This window comes from Diadema antillarum, unplaced genomic scaffold (assembly GCF_040938485.1).
Source record: "Diadema antillarum isolate AM-2024a unplaced genomic scaffold, OU_Dant_1.0 seq00000324_RagTag, whole genome shotgun sequence".
NCBI lineage: Eukaryota > Metazoa > Echinodermata > Echinoidea > Diadematoida > Diadematidae > Diadema > Diadema antillarum.
In genome coordinates this window covers 496,514-513,742 of record NW_027271343.1, presented here as the reverse complement: position 1 = coordinate 513,742, position 17,229 = coordinate 496,514, and the positions used below count along the sequence as shown (strand labels likewise).

The window sequence follows — 17,229 nt, the reverse complement described above, 5'->3', positions numbered from 1 at the left end:
TTTGGCTGTGGATACTTGTTGGGGGTAACTATGGCAACGATGGGATTGTAAGCAATAGGCTTACTGAATAATTTGTGGAACTACGATAATCATCCACAGGGGAAGGGGAGTGGGATGATCAAGAATTTACATTTTTCACGATGGGGGACGTCTGAAGAGTTCATGCCTCGCCACCTCCCAGCTTCCCTCACTGTCCCATCCTATTAATTCACCATCTTTGCTGATGCAGGAACCATCAGCCTGCTCTGTAGCTATTCCATGCTAAGCAGGATGTAGCAACTTTGGCCCACCCCAAATCAAAACACTTCCTAGCCATAGCACGTCCAAAACTAGCACTACTAAAGACATGACACATAAAAGACATCCTTGTCTGTGGAGTAACATGTGATCAACAGAAAGGCTTTCAAAAATTTTATCTGAGATTATTTCTTCATGAAGTTTGAAGTTCCAAAATAAGAGAAACCTTTTTTTTAACATTCTCATTATCATTTATACTCATTTACAAGCAGCAAACAAAAGCAATTCCCCATTTGCTTTAACAATTTACAATAGGAAACGATGAACCAACAGGATAACAGCAATCGAGGCTACTTCAAATATTTCAGTAAATATAAACAGTTAGGTGTGTTATATCCCAAATATTGCCATCCAGAATTGCATCTTTACAAGCATATCTCGTTCCACCTTCCCCTTGTTTGTAGATTTTTTTTTTTGGCGTTTTGTTGTTGTTTTTTGTTGTATTCAGGACCAGCTTTCCTTGGAAATGTATCAGAAGGCAGACTGAGATATAGATATTCAGTAGAATGTGCAGAAATTTGTTGAATTGCCATGGAAACAAGCGCAAACATTTGACTCACATATTTGGTGTGAGACTCAGGTACCAAACAAATAGGGCTCAATAATGCGTACATCTATATTCAGGATTACAGCTTCAGGTAATCTAATCATAGTACTGTATGTCACCCCTTTTTAGAAGCATGGGCTATCTTCATACTGACTTTCATTCTCTATTTGATAATGCTGGTGAGGATGAAGTGTTTGTGGTTAATATCATGCCTCCAATAGAGTTGTTCATAATTCATTGGCACGGTGGGCACTTCACTTCTGTCAAGTTTATGATTGAATCTTGATTGGCTAATTGCCCCAGCAGCACTAAAAGGCTAACACCATTCACTGTTTACCAATCCCTTCCATCCAGGCCTACTAATTAAACCCGATCCCTTCAGCGAATGCCCTCTAATTACACCTGATCACCATACTTAATGCAGGGAGTAGCCCATGCTTTTTGACATTTAATGGTCTCCAGCGTGACAAGCAAACTTTTCTGCATTCTAGATACCAATCTCTCATGAAACCATGAATACCCAAAGCCACCTAAGCTTTGTTGGAGTGTGTTTACAGTAAGGTGTAAAAATCCACTGCATTCACTGCCAGTGAAAAGACACTTTTCAGTTCAGTTTTACTGGGAGATTCTAGCTGCACCTCGTATGCCATCATATATGTACTTGAGTTCAAATATCAATCATTAACATATTAAATTATTGACATGATAATTACACAATGATTAACCCTAAAGTGGCTTTACAGGAGAAAACTGTATGTCAACAGTTTTGATTACATTCACAAATCAATGAATCAATGAAAGTTACCATGTTCGTGGTTCTCATCACATTGAAATACCGGGAATATGTAAGATTGCTTGCCTGAGACTCCCACTTCGGGTAACTTGATACAGGGGCTGCCAGCCAGTAACGAGCTTAGTACATAATAACATTATATCCCTCAAAGTAGAATGAATGCAGAAGATGCTGCTGAGAAAATGAGACGTGTGAAGGTCAAAAACACAGCAGTGTTCACATGTTTGCCGGGATAGCTACAAAATGACTCAAAGGTCAAGGTAATGTCGAGGTTTGCCTTGCGTCACTATATCAGCACCTTTCTGAGGCCAGCATAAACGATGATAGGATCAAACATCTCAACTTGCCCAGAGAAGTGGAGGGACGCAGGCTTCGGTTGGATATACATGACCAATAGCAGTGAGACATCTCCACAAAAACCCAAACCTTGATGAAAGATGTACACAGCCCTTCAGCATTCTTCACTCACAAAAAGAATTAACAGACATGGGAGCTTCTTTGCTCTGTGGAATAGAGAATTACAGGGCATTCAGACGCAACAAATTTATACTAGAACGGTACAGCTATACCAAAATGGTATAGCTATATGATGAATTTATACGTCTGAACGCTGACTAACGAAACGACGTATAACGAAACGACGTATAGCGAAACGACGGTCAGAGCATCGTTTCGAACTAGAACTCGATAACGAATCAGCATTCCATGTCCGTCTGAACGTATGGCGACCATAGAACGGTATAACTGGGCGGGGCTTAATGGGAGCGCGCACGAAAGGTGACCCCACAGCTGTCACTCATGACTATAACAGCATGCGTAGTGGGAAACTGCACATCTATACGACGTTTCCCAGAACGGTCGAAATTAATGTCTGAACGGTCTGTCGGCTATACGATGATTCTTTATACGTCGTTTCGTTATCGAGTTTTGGTATAAAATGGCATGCGTCTGAAAAGGGGGTTATTCTCAAGACCTTCGTGGAAGCAGACATCGATGACAAAGCATCGAATCACACAATCTATTCCCAACTTTTTGCAATAAAAAAGGAAATAAAATCTGGACATTTTAGCTGTTCTGTAAAGGAGAACTCTGCCACAACTGCCAGCAGCACACAGCAGAGACAGTCAAGGTGAATTTCCAATAATTAAAGGGAGGCAGTCCTGAGCATTTTTACTGTACTTATAATAAAGAAGTGTACACAATAAAACCTTTCAACAGCTTTTAATGCAAGGAAATCCACCACTGTCTCCGTACGCAATTTTTGAAAAATAATTCCAGCATGCGATGAAGGTAAGGCCCAAATCGTGGGTTGAAGGTAGTGCCTTTAGAAAACCACTTTTAAGTGTTTCAAAATGGTCATGTATGATTCCTCATAAATTGCGACAATATGCGGTTTCATTATTTTGAAATGAATTGTTTTATGCTTAGTTACATACATATTCACCACTGCAGATTCACACTTTTCAATTGAAATATATGTGCTTGTTTGGTGATTTGAAAGTTTGTTTTTGTTGAAAATAGATCACCAGAGATACCAACAACAACATACTTTTTTTTTTTTTTTAATTTGTGAGGACTGCCTCACTGTAACTAAAATGAACCAAATGTAACATGGACACACATTTCCCTTTGATATTAAACACACAGCTCATCAAAGTTAAGATGATGGGGAGAGACCTGGAGCCTTGAGGGAAGATGTCCTCAGTGCTTCAATCATCTCCAAGAAATGTCTAACCCTACTATTTCAATCATCTCTCTCTCTCTCTCTTTTGTAAAGAGTGAGGAAGAGCTGAAGCTAGCATTCATGACCATCAGTTAAGTGGAGTATGCCCCCCAGGCTTCCATTCCATATTTCTCTACAAATCACCTACTGAGAAAACCACTGGGGTTAGAGCTCCAAAGCACTTACATTAACATACTTCTCCTTTTTTTCTTTTTCTTTTTTTCTGCCATTGACATTGCATTGAGAGGCTGGCACTGATACTGCAATTGTGACCAATCAAAGGTGTCAGAGTCAACCTAATTATTGTTAACAGGTGGCCAGGTAAGTGACCATACATCAGAAATGCATGGCCACATACAGTCGCAGCGGACAGGTACAATTAACTCATACCCACCATTTTCATTTTCATTTTGCCGTGACCTCGCTTGTCCCCTGAATGAACGCTTTGCGTATGAGAAACCGCAAGTGCACCTTCCATGCATTCTTGCAGACTCTTAACTGAGAACACTGGAAACTTGGGGTGGCAGCTTTGAGAGCTGGGGGCATGGTGTCCATTTGCATATTCCATCACACTGGTAAAAATACCGACCGAGTACACTGTCTATATATATAATACGTTAAGTTGTTGTTGTTCTCACGGCCTTATGTATTCCCTGTTTTATTCCGGCGTTGCTGGATTGTCTATTTCCTCCGAAGCCGTCAGCTCCGGGCTGCTGCAACCGGTGCCATCGGCCGCGGGAGAGTATCCTGCATCGAACGGCGCGGGTTTCGTCCGCACTCTGCCTCCGTGTCAACGTCGAGGTCGACAAAGAAAAATTAATGAGATAGATGCATAATGCATGATTGTGCGTGATGAAAGAGCCGAGCGTTTTAATATTCACCGAATTCTGCGCTGGACTCCTGTTTTCTCCATCTTTTAGCTTGCAGAGACAGTGGGATACTATAGATAATGGGGTGCAGCGAAATCTGTGTCATCTTTGGCGGACACACACGCGCACACACACAATGTACTCACGGATATGCAGTGTGTGGCCTGCGCCTGGGTATGTATTGACGATACACAAAACACTCTGCGTGAGCGTGAGATGGACTCTCATACGGTAGGTAATACACAGCGCGGTCACAGGGCAATTACGTATAGTTCGCCATTGGCGTGCCCAAATGAAAACAACGAATGCTGTTATTTTATTGTATTTTTGCACAACTACAGGATACTATGCAGCTCAGGTACATCATTGAGTTTACTCTCAAGTCGGGTTTCAGTGTACTCAGACTGTTTAGGACGGCTAAATATCCACTTAACTAAACTTTCTCCGTGCCAATCGTGCCCTTCCATTAGAGATTACACGCCCTGCTGTCCATTCGTTTACTGCAGCTGCTGTAAACATACATATTCATAAGACATGTGCCTACGTTGGTGTAGTCTGTTCGCTTTGCCGACGACCTATTTTTTAAAGTGAAAATAAAACGGGTGGTTCTATGATCCATTAAACCAAGTTTTGTTGATAAAAATAAAAAGGGAGGGAGCAAATGAAGACAAAAATATTCTATTCTTTCTCTCATAACGTGAAAAAAGAAATGTTAAAGAAAAAAAGTACGAGGCCCTGAGACCCATGGATTCCCACGGGTGCCAAATACTTATAAAACCTAATGACTATGATCTCCCCCTCCCCAAATAATAATGATAATAATAATGATAATAATATAATAATAAGCAGATAAACGAGTGGGCGGAAGAGACACAAACAGGTGCTGGATTGCTTCAACGTTTGAAATGAAATATTAACGATCATGAAGCTATTTGAACCGTTTATCAAGCCTAGAGTAACCTTGACATGACGGAAAAAAGATATTCACTGTCCTTGACCGATAAACTTTTTTCCTTAATTCTCTTGAGTCATCCCTATGTCGATGAGTTATATAAAATAATAATAAAACCTAATGACTATGATCTCCCCTCCACCCAAATAATAATAATAGTAATAATAATAATAATGATAAAAATCATAGTGTCAAGGGTATCTCCCCATTTCTACAGGAAGTATCTGTGGGCAGAACTTTCGGGGAATCTCATAAGTGTTTTTAGTAATTTTTCCCTGCATGTTTGTTTTTGTTCTTTGTTCTGCAAGGGTGGAAATCTGTGTGTGTTTTTTTTTTTTTGGTGTGTGTGTATGTGTGTGTATGTGTGTGTGTGTGGGGGGGGGGGAGTGGTGGTGGGTGAGGGACAACAAGACAACCGTTGGACTTCAACGGGTACAGGTAACCCCTTGAATAAAAGCAAGTGGCGGGAAGATCCCAACCAATGGACCGGATTGCCGGGCACGTACTACAAAATTTAATGTAATATTAGATTTCTGGGAAGGGTGGTCATGGGTAGAAGAGAGAACAATTTAACAAAGGAATGAGAAAACATTTTTTTTCATCAATAAAAATGTGCAAAATCGTAAATGAGAAAAAAAAATAAAGGCCCTAAGACCCATGGATTTCTACGGGTGCTGCTAGTAATTTAATGGACTATCCAGTTTGGAAAAAAAAAAGAAAGGGGGGGTGGGGGATTGGGCCCCCAAGGGGAACATGGTGCCCTGTTGAACAAATTGAGATCTTAACCCCCTGGCATGCTACCTGCCAAGTTTGGTGAATATTCATCAAGGGGTTTTAAAAAAGAATATGAACATATGTACAATTTAAGACCACATTTGGACCCATCCCACCCATTCCCCTGGGTCCCAAGGAGGGGGGGGGGGGGGCCCTGATTCTGCCATGAACAAACTTGAAAGAACAGTTATTAATATACAGACTCATTGTATTAACTTAATAGCTCAATCACTTCTGGTTCTATAGAAAATCTTTAACCCGTTGAGGACGGACTGATTTCGCTACAACACGCATTTCACGTAGACACTTAGCCGAGTATACTTAGGACTCGTCCTCAACGGGTTAAAGATTTCTTACGAGCCTTGGGATGCTACCTGCCAAGTTGGTGAAAATCAGTCATTGGGTCTCAAGAAGAAGATGAAAATGTGAAAAGTTTACACACGATGTACGCCACACGCCACACGAAGAGCGATCGCAATAGCTCACCTGAGCCGAACACGATCGTACAAGTTTGTTACCTAGTATGTATCTTTTTACTTAATTCCAAAAAATCACATTTGAGAAGTCATGCGTCTGGATATATCTGGAAATAATCAAAAGATGTGCATTTCTACCTTTGTTCCGAGCACAAATTTCACAATCTTTCCCGCACGCGTAGACATAGCACAGTCCTACGCACACACATTTTTGTGGTGTTCCCATCACAGAAATGTATTGTCATGTATGAATACCATGATTGTAACTCGTACCGGGAACTCGTATTGTTAGTGCAATAAAATCTGTGTGAAGTCCGAGTGATCCAATGTCATGACTTCACAAGTGGTATTATAGCTGATAGATATTTGCATTTTTTTCTTTTATTTAGGCAAGTTCTGATAAATTAACCCGTTGAGGGTGAGTCCCGAGTATACTCGGGCAGGTGTTTATGAGAAATGCGTGTTGTAGCAAAATCAGTCCGTCCTCAACGGGTAAAGTGCTTATTTATGAGGTGCGAGGTCATGGCACATCTGTTTTAAGTCCTCTGCTACTGCATCGATGAATGGACATGCAGTACTAGCACTTGCATTGCACATGTATGCACGGTAGTGTCGATCGGCCAGCTCGCTGGATCGGCATGGAAAGTCCATTCATTCATTTCATGCATACTACATGTATGCACAAACAGGTAAAGTATGAGCTGCACATGGTGAAGGTGACTCTCCATATTGCACAGGAGTAGAAGCTGACGACGCTCGATATGACCATCTACCCAGCACTGCGTCCTACTGCATAACGGCAAATGTTTAGACTGTGCAATCCGCATATTCTATCTGGAATTGATTAGAAAATAACAGTTCTGGTGAGGAAGTGAAATCCCTGCAATTATTTCTACAGATTTTCTTATTATTATTTAGACATAAATGATGGGCAATGGAAGTGTCGCAGCCAGAATTCCTCGCGGTAAAGTAGTTTATGGTTCCGACTAAGCAGTGGAAATAACACATTAAAAATTTGTTACATCAAGCTTTCTTTACATATAATTCTCAAACGCACAAACCTGCCAAAAGAGATTGATAAATCGCCAGTTGTCACTTGTAAGCAAAATAATCATAGATTTGTCATAACATTTATGTCAAAGCAAAGCTTGCAATTTTTTCTATAGCTTTGCTCATTGCATGTCCAGCATAAGAAAACTGTATCAAACAGTTATATGGAGATGAACATCAGAATCTATTCCCAGAGCATGCCTCTGTGGCAGTCTCCGAATTATGTTACACGCAGGGGGTTTACACCTGGCGCATAAAGAGTTAACCGAGGTTCCCGCTAAAGCGGTTCCCTATGAATGGGTGAGTAATGTAATATTTGCCAAGTTTTTTGAAAGTTTGACCGTATGCTTTCAAAAACATCAAAACATGAAAATTGATCCCCAATTTGGTCCCAGCCTCAAAGTGGCCACAAGGGCCCCTGGATCTGCCACTGACAATCTTGAAAGTACACTCACTCACATGTATTGTATTGACATACATGTAGATGGACAGAATATCCTGCTAATTACCAGTTTCCAACTTATCTGGGCATGCCTGAAATCTACTAAAATAGCGACCTTTGCCCTTGTGTTCGTACGCTGTTTGAATTTGTGTTTTGAATGACAGGATAAAAGATCTTGAAAATATTTGCTCCAGCATTCACACACTTGGTGCTGTGCATATCGTCAAGCTATTTCTCAAATCATCGTACTAGTGCTAAAATAATCGCAAGATTTCTTGTGATTTGTTTTGCGATACTGAGTGCGCTATTTATTGAGATTTTGATGTCCACACTGGCAAAGCTCTCAAGATTTAGACAAGTATGCAAATCTTGAGATTTGTATCCCACTAATTCACATCAGCGTGAATCCTACTACAGATTCCTGCTGAGTATGAAGAATATGGCTGGCTGGTAAGAGCTTAATGATGGATGAGGACAAACTGTAGTCAACTGAAGAGTATCTTCCAAAATATCATGGTTGTTGCAGTCAGAACAAATAATCGGTGATTAGAAAAGATACAGATCTGCCATGAATGGCAGTGTTGACAAACCCTTCTATGCACCTTCTCAGCTATTGCAAAATAATCAGGCTACTTATAAACATGGAAGCCACTTCAAATGAAAATGTCAACCTTAATTTTGGTAATAACTGCCATCATAGTGATATTTTCTATTATATTCCACATACTAAGAATCTTGCTATAGGATTGGTCAAGAGCTGATCACGTGATAAAGCGTAGTTTTGCCCATCACATCACCTGAGAAGAAAAGTTTGTTACACTCTATGTTGATAGTCCCTATTGTTTCGCTGATCTCTTCAGTCCATACAGGCTTTTGTTTCGCTGATCTCTTCAGTCCATACAGTCCTAACGCGAGATGAGTACATGCGAAATAAAAGTGCATTGCACTGTGGACTATCATTTAACTAGGTCACGTGATAGTCCACAGTGCAACTCACTTTTATTTCGGTGCCGCGCAGTGCGCGGAGCAAATTCATTGTTTTGTCATCTACACGCATACGTCTAAAGTAAACTACGTAGCCTAAGCCCTAAGGATACCTAAAGACAGCTAAAACGGTTTGAGATGTGGAATGAAATGGGAATATCTAGAACCCTAGATGTGGAATATAAAGCAAATAATCAACTTTTAGTTTCAGGCAATGAGACAAACTATCACTTCCTCGGCGATCTGAATGTGTACGCTATCTGAATGTGTACGCTATAGCTACATCCAGATCACCTCGGAAGTGATAGTTTGTCCCATCACCTTCACCAACGGTGATTATTTGCTTACTATCTTTTCTTTTTACAACAACACTGCTCCTGAAAGTGACCAAAACTAGCAAATAAAATTGAAATGTAAACAGGACAGGTTGAGCCAGTGGAATGTACAAAATATAGATGAACTAACTGAATGCTGGAGTTACTTTATAACAAAACAAACAAACAAATTGTCACTTTGGTCATGTAATATAACAAGTCTGCACCACGAGACTAAGTACCATTTGTTTTTATCCATCTCATTACGCTTTGTGGATCATTTGACAAGACCGTAAAGAGAGCAAAATATGACAAGAGTAGGGAACAATCGTACCTGACAAGACTGCATTAGCATGGCATAATCTAATACACACCTGGTGATGCCGTAATATATACTGTATCAGAATTTGAGAGCACTTTGTCACATTTAAGCAAATGATAACATAAAAAGGGAATGCAGTTATGCACATATCAACTCATAGCTAGAATTACACTGATTAAATTGCTGCAGAAGAAACAGACAGAAAATCAAAATTTGAGGAAAATTTGTCTTAACTCATCAGTGTTAAGAAATCTTGATATTTGCTGTCATCTTAACTATTCTTTGTTACCCATGTTTATTGTCTATATCTTGCTAACATCTGGTAGAATAATATATTGCCTACAGTCATCAAGAATTTGAGCTCAAAATCAAATTAAAATTCTGAATATTTTCACATCTGAAACCGAATGAACTGCAAAAAAAAGCAGCATTTGACATGACTTAGGGAATTCAAAGACGTAACTATTTCTTTCAATAACTATGACTCCTGCAAGTTCTAGACACAGAGGTGCATGGTAACACCAGCATTTGTCAGTGACTGAGCACATTTGAATGACTGCAGTACACTATGGCAGCTTCTATCCTACACAGATAAACATAAAATGGAGGCTTGTACTCATCTGTGAGGCATAAAAGTGCTATGACGGCTAAGGAAAGTGGGGACAAACATTAAAATTCTAATCACAGAAATGCCTCATGATGGAAATGTACACATCATAACCGTCTCCAGTGATTAACCTCCTTTATACTGACTCCATTATTGACAGCAAGCCAAAGTGCAACACCAAAGATAGTTTGCCTGCATCAATCAAAGAGGGTCTCATGGATGCAAAATTGCTATTTCATCTCCAGCTAGGAGTAGAAGCTGAAAGATGGCCCCATGGCTTGGAGATGAGAAACAGTGCATCACAGCATTCCACCTTATGTTAAACTCTTTCCTCCGTGAATCACACTTTGTGAAAGAGCCACTGAACACAGTCATGATAGTTTGCACCTATCAATCATGAGAGAGTGGGTGGTCACACCACTGAGGTTTCCACACTAAAAAGACTTGAGGCCATCTTCACACATACCATTCTGAATCTCATTACAGCCATGCTTGTGATGTGCTTTCAAATTTGTTTCCCCCACTGAAATGGAGCCAAAAAAAGAGAAAAAAATCCTATTCCTCTTTAGAAATATTAAAGTTTGGTGATGCAGTGATGAATTATAAACACACTATCTTACATACTTGCCCTGCATAAGCTATCAGATTAATGGCACAATAAATCATCCCTCAACATTCCAACACTGGAAAGTGGGAGAGGTACTAGCCCAGATCAGCCCTATCGGGGATTCACATAAACTATTCAGTCTGCTTCAAAAGAACAAACAGCACAATAAGAATTTCAGTTTAACGAAAGTTTAAAATGAAATGAATGAAAGCGCAAATCACATAGCTTTCCTTTCCTGCATGATTTCATGACAAGTAAAAACCTACAACAACAGCCATAAACATTCAAAATACAAGAACACACTGGGGAAGCAGACATCACAACACTTTGAAGGACAATATGTCGGTTGAGAATGAGAAGGGCGTTAAGTTGTCTCGAACACTATGGCTTTAGTGGCCTTTATCATTCTCATCCTGACGAATATGTCTTGAAATTACATCATTAAATCATTCTGGATTTTAAGCTGACCTCTGACCCTATAACTGAAAAATTCCCAAGAAAATATTGTCAGGCAGTGCATGCATATGTGACCCGCTACAACAAAATGATCCTAAAGTCGGGGGAGGTCGATTATTTGAAAATTGCATGATAAAATCCCCTAATATTTCTGCTTTAAATTGATATATAACACATTTTATAAAAATAATCGGCTGCGGAGATATCGATGTTTAAAAGAGAGCATGTCGAGACGTCTGAAAAATCACTGTTTCGAGAAAAGCGCCCTAAAAGTCTTCCTTTCGACGCAATCGCGATCAAGGGACACGCAAGTCAGTTTTCACCTCTGGACAATAGAAGGTAAGCCCTAGCAACCCCCGAAGAGTTCATTCAAGCACATCAGCGTCGGCGGTCTCCTCACCAACCAATCAGTGACCAGGATGTGAGAAGCGGCTGAGCATAGCGCACCCCGCCCGCACACACCAGTCGACTGAGCAGTGTGCGAGCTTCACGCTTCGGTCAGCAGCAAGCAGCAAACTGACCAATGAGATCACTCTGGTCGTTGTTAGGGGCGGAACCTATCTGAGGCGCTCAATCCAAATTTTTGAACCAGTTTCTGCTTCGTTGAAACGCCAAAAAACATGGCTCAGAAAAACGCTATTTTTTGGTCTTTCCTTTGATCATTTTGCTTCAAAATTTCGACAGATGATAGAAGACATGTTAGACTCCAATAATATATCAAAATCAGAAAATCGTAAGTTTTGACCAATTTTAATGCTGACTTCAAACTCGATTTTCACGGCTTCGACCATGCGCGACTTTAGGACCTTTTTGTTGTAGCGGGTCACATATATACTAAAGCCCTTTTTACACTTGTGTTTCTTAACCCCGGACTTTCTCTGACCCAGGACTATCGTTAGTCCCGTACCAATTTTTTCAGCTTTTTACACTGGCCAATTAGTCCCGTACTATCTCTTGTCCGGGGCTAAGGAGAAAACTGACCTTTTTACACTCGTATTTCTTAGCCCCGGACTTTCCAAACCACATGAATATTCATGATTAAGCTGCGTACTGTACACGTACACGCACGCACCAGCAGCACTTGATTACCTCGTTTCTGATTGGTCAGTGAGGGTCAGACTTCGTCTCCGTCACTTAGACCAGGATTATTTTTTTCGTTCTGTTTACACTCACTTGCTTGGCACCGCAGTTGCGGTGCTAACCCTGCTATTTTGCAGGGCCAGATAGTACCTGACTATCGGTGGGGCTAGCCCACTTTGGCAAAAACGAGTGTAAACAGAAAGTGGGCTAAGGAAAGTCCCGTACCAACGGGGGGCTAAGGCCCCCCCCCCCCCCCCCCCTTAGCCCCACCGTTGGTACGGGACTAAGCAAAAATTTACAAGTGTAAAAAGCCCTTAAGTTTCATGAGGATACCTTGAGCCACTTCTGAGATATGGAGAAAAAGTAAAGTTTAACCCATTTTACTTGACCTTTGACCCCATGGCCAAAAACTTTCCCAAGAGAATCCCTATCTGGTATTGCATATACACAGTATGTTTAATGAAAATACCTTCTGGCATTGTAGAGATGTTGTATGGGGGAAAAGAGAAAATTCAAACAAATTTGACCTTGAACTTTGACCTAGAGCATGCACACACAAAGTCGAAAGGCTCAGCCTTGTCCACTACTACATATGATGTGCATCATACCAAATTTCATTTGGATACCTCAAACAGTTGTTAAGTTATACCCCCTCAAAAAAAAAAAATGATTACAGATGGAAAGACGGACAGACCGACAACTCAAAAACACAGTCAACATCTTGCTACCACGTCCTTGTGTATGTGCAACTTGTATGACCACTGGGATTTTTTATTTTTCATTTTACCATTTTGGCTTTTCATATCAAATAGGGAGCTAGCATATTGTGTCTCAAAATGAATGCTGTGCTCTCCTAATAAATTTACTGATGCTGCGTGAACTAACTCCAAAATAGAGACACTTTTTAGGCAAGGTTGTAGCAAGAAATGGAAAGGAATTACAGAATATGCCTTTAATCTGGAAAACATCCTCTCTGTGTGTTAAGGTTCATGCTCACTATTAACAAGACAAATAAAATAAAACACTTTGAATATGGAAAAACCTGTACCTTGCAGTTTCAACTTTTGATGACCACCAAAAAAAATAGAAATAAAATAAAGAAGAAGAAAAAAGACAAAACTTTGAGCTGGACAAAAGAGAACCTCACATCAATACAACAAAATATGAATTATATCTCTATTAGCATACTCTTCCTTAATTTTGTACCAAATTAGTATCATGGATAAATGAGCACAGTGCTTGCAATTGAAATAAAAAGATATGATTCTAACAAAAGTAAACACATATTACGACTAAAAAATGACCAGACATGAGTTCAATTTCAAAACAAAAACAAACAAAAAATCAAATGTGAGGGAATGGTTGCAGAACTTATTGCTCAGTGTGTGAAGTTATTTCAGTCATAATTCCTGAGCACAAACCAGATGTAGGGCATTCTTAGTTCTGTGACATGCTTCCCATGAAAACAATTCTGCTGTTTCTGCATAAACACAATCGAGCTTAGTGAGCAACAAGAATTGCTTTTGCATTGGCATTGTTGGGGCTTTTTCCATCTTCCAAGACAAATTTGGTGGCTTCAGTATATTTGAAATATCCAGACCCTCAGTGGCCTTGCCCTTTCAATAATTCAGTTTACAAGGTTTCATTCTGCTTCAAGCCATAGCTTGTTTTTCCACAATGCTGGTTTTCTTGAACCTATCATCAGCACACCACAAATATGCACAATGCAACTCAACGACAAATAACACAGAATGCATGACACAACTATACTGACACTATCACAAAGCACAGATCACAAGAAACAAAAAGAAATGCTGGCCAAAGACTACATTTTGATGCACATACTCTGACTCGGATGGCATCACTGGTTGTGAATGGACATGTAAAAGACTAGGAACAGATGGTGGTTGAACTGGTTCACTCCGCATTGCACCTATGTCATGGCTGCCATGGAAACTTTGCAGCCTGCTTCCAAGATACGAATTTTGATTATTAATGGCAGAAAAATTAAGATGCATAACATGCAAAATCATAATTCCATAAGAGGCACATATATTTTAAAAACAAATTAAATTTGATAAAAGAAGATGAAATGAAACAGCCAGTGGCAATTGTGTGCAAATTTTAGACAGGAAGTTACAGAAGTCAAGGAAATATTAGACCAGCATTAGCCAGTTTGGAAAGGATTTTTTTTTTTTTTCAAATTGAATTTCAAGAGATGAGTTCAAGTTAATTTTGTGTTCCATCAAGTCAAAGAAAAAAATATATGAGCAATTCAATATTTCAGAACATTTTTGTTTCAAAATGCAAGGAATGAGTATTGATTTGTGTCAAAATGAACATCGAGTAGAATACCACCATTAAACAGACGCAAGGATAACAGGACATGTAAAGATACGCAGACAGAGGAACCACAAACCAGACACGAACACAAAAAGAAGGTGGTGAGTTCCATGCAGGGAAGATGCCAGCCGTTGTTGGGGGGATTCATAGGGTGGGTACAGGATGTCCATGAGTCAAGGAGATGGAGCCAAGAGCAGAGATGGGTGGATCGGTAGAGCGAAAATTCATATGCAAACAGTAAAACAAAGGACAAATCGAAAAATAAACACAGTGTTGTTAAGGGTAATGATGAAATCCTTATAGCTTTCAGATAACGCAGCATTATATGTATTTTTATGACAATTGTCTAAAACTTTCAGCCATGGATCTTTCGGGATGTAGGATTTCTTGCTTGATAAAAAAAAGAAAAAAAGACTATATATATATATATATATATATGGTATCACTCATCATCAGTACTTTACGGCAGATTTCGCGAGACTTATATACTGTCAATGTCTAGAAAAAGACTGAAGGTTACTAGTAAAGAAAACAGTCAAACATGTAATAGAAAACACACAAAAAAACGAATGACTCGCGTTAACTTATTCTTAGAATTGAGATCATTCTCAAATGCCCAAGTATAGCATGGTTATAAAACATTTGCATTCAATATGTTCCCCCGCTTATATTCAGTATTGATAAAAGCAAATCAATGCCTTTCATCTACATGGCTATAGCCTCCATGCTAAACTCAAGCCACCTGTTCACATCCATTAAATTCAAATAAAAGATATCAATATTTAGTGAAATCTTTTATAATCCGTGTCAAACAATGGACAATTCATTAATGTACAAATACGACAAATTCAATCATTGACATCACCTTCAATATGAAACAATCTTAAGACAGCAAACTTATCAAGCAATTAATATGAAATGAGCATTCCTTTTTTTTTTCATGTGAATAGGGTTTGAATGGCGAAAAGCAGATTTCTGAGCATTTAAATGGTGATGAGGGATTGATACAGCCTCAGGGGGGAAAGAGAACATGTAAATAGTGACTTCAGCCTCAGAATACTGAAATTCACTCTGGTGCTGCCTCTTCTATAGAAATGAAAGGTTTGAATAGAAATGGTGGCAAAAGGCATAGTTGTCACAGCAAACTCTGCATGAGACCAGAAAGATATGACAGTAATGACCTAGAAAAAAAAAATCTCACAGGCATGCAAGTACAATCTTTATTCACTAACGTTTTTAAAATATATGTAGTGACTACCATTCCACCCTTTCACAATAAGGAGGTTCACGAGATGGAGTCACAACATTCTTATTCCCTTAGAATCTCATTTTCTTTTACCACACAAAGTGATGTCTATACATTTTTGTCAAAAAATGAAATAAAAAATTGAATTTAAAATTGAATTGAACCCATGTTTGATGCTGTCACTGAAGATATTTGGAGTATATGCCAAGCTGGATCTGCTTTGCAGATAAGAAGATACTTGACTCATGTCTCATTCAGCAGCGGATCCAGGCAGGGGTGCACCGGGTGCATGCCCCCCCCCCCCCTTTTTTTATTTTTTTGGTTGAAAAATATTTTTAAAAAATTGGGGGGGGGGGGGGGTGCTTGCGCGCCCCCTCATCCCTTTAATTTTGTAAAGGCGCCCCCTCTTTACGGAAATCCTGGATCCGCCCCTGTCATTGCATAGGCCTAATGACCAGCCACTTTCTACGGAAGATATGTCTTTATTATGTAAGAACTAATACCATCCCTACTTATAAGCAGAGGAGTGAAACATAAGGTAAAAACACAGGGATGCGCAAATAGAAACTGCACAAAGATTGATGAAATAGAAATAAAAATTACTTGACTCAGCATGTCTGAGCAATAGTCTGACATATCAATTCTATAATTAAAGATCATATTATGTCACTCATTATTTGTTGGGATTAATCAGAAAAGTGATAAAATTAGCATTCTAGAAGGGCAGAGTTTCACACACTTCCAATAACTACAGATCTAATTTACATTCTTGAACATATTTCTGGACAGGATTGACTTATGTTTCATACATTTTATTATCAAGTGCAATTTTATTTAATCCAAGGAACAAACAAGCAAAATATATCTAACATTATGTCAGATTTCAAAATTAATCCTCAGATTGCTCAGAAAGATGACAGCATCAAACCCAATCATCAAATGCACAAATTATGCACCTGTAAAATTCTTTTGTGCATCGGTAGAAAACTGACAGCTGTTTGAATACATAGGCGTGCAGACCGCTCCCTGCGGCAATTTTTTTTTTCAATTGTCTAGTAGTTGATATTTGTTTTTTTCTTTTGTTCTGAAAATGATTGTTATACTGCGAATCTTTATATATATATATATATATATATAAATATATATATATATATATATATATATATATATATATATATATTATATATACATATAATTATATACATATATATATATATATATATATATATATATATATATATATATATGTATGTATAATGTGAGAGATAGTTTCCTGGGTCCCGAACGTGCGCGGTGCCGCATTGTTGGTTGTACATAATTGAAAGAAATTGGACTGAGGCAGGACGT

At 39.1% G+C, this 17,229-nt stretch overlaps 1 protein-coding gene across 5 annotated transcripts in view; it reads right to left on the bottom strand.

Annotated features, from left to right (window-relative positions):
- The window catches only part of LOC139730641 (synaptotagmin-7-like), a 283,452-nt gene that overhangs the window by 99,958 nt on the left and 166,265 nt on the right, over positions 1-17,229 (bottom strand). For 2 of the 5 annotated variants that reach the window (XM_071641498.1, XM_071641500.1), the window contains one exon: positions 14,139-14,258. The exons of the other annotated variants lie outside the window; for them this stretch is intronic. In XM_071641498.1, coding sequence (XP_071497599.1) covers positions 14,139-14,258 — 120 coding nt within the window. The remainder of the gene's footprint in view (positions 1-14,138; positions 14,259-17,229) is intronic. 5 annotated transcript variants of the gene reach the window in all.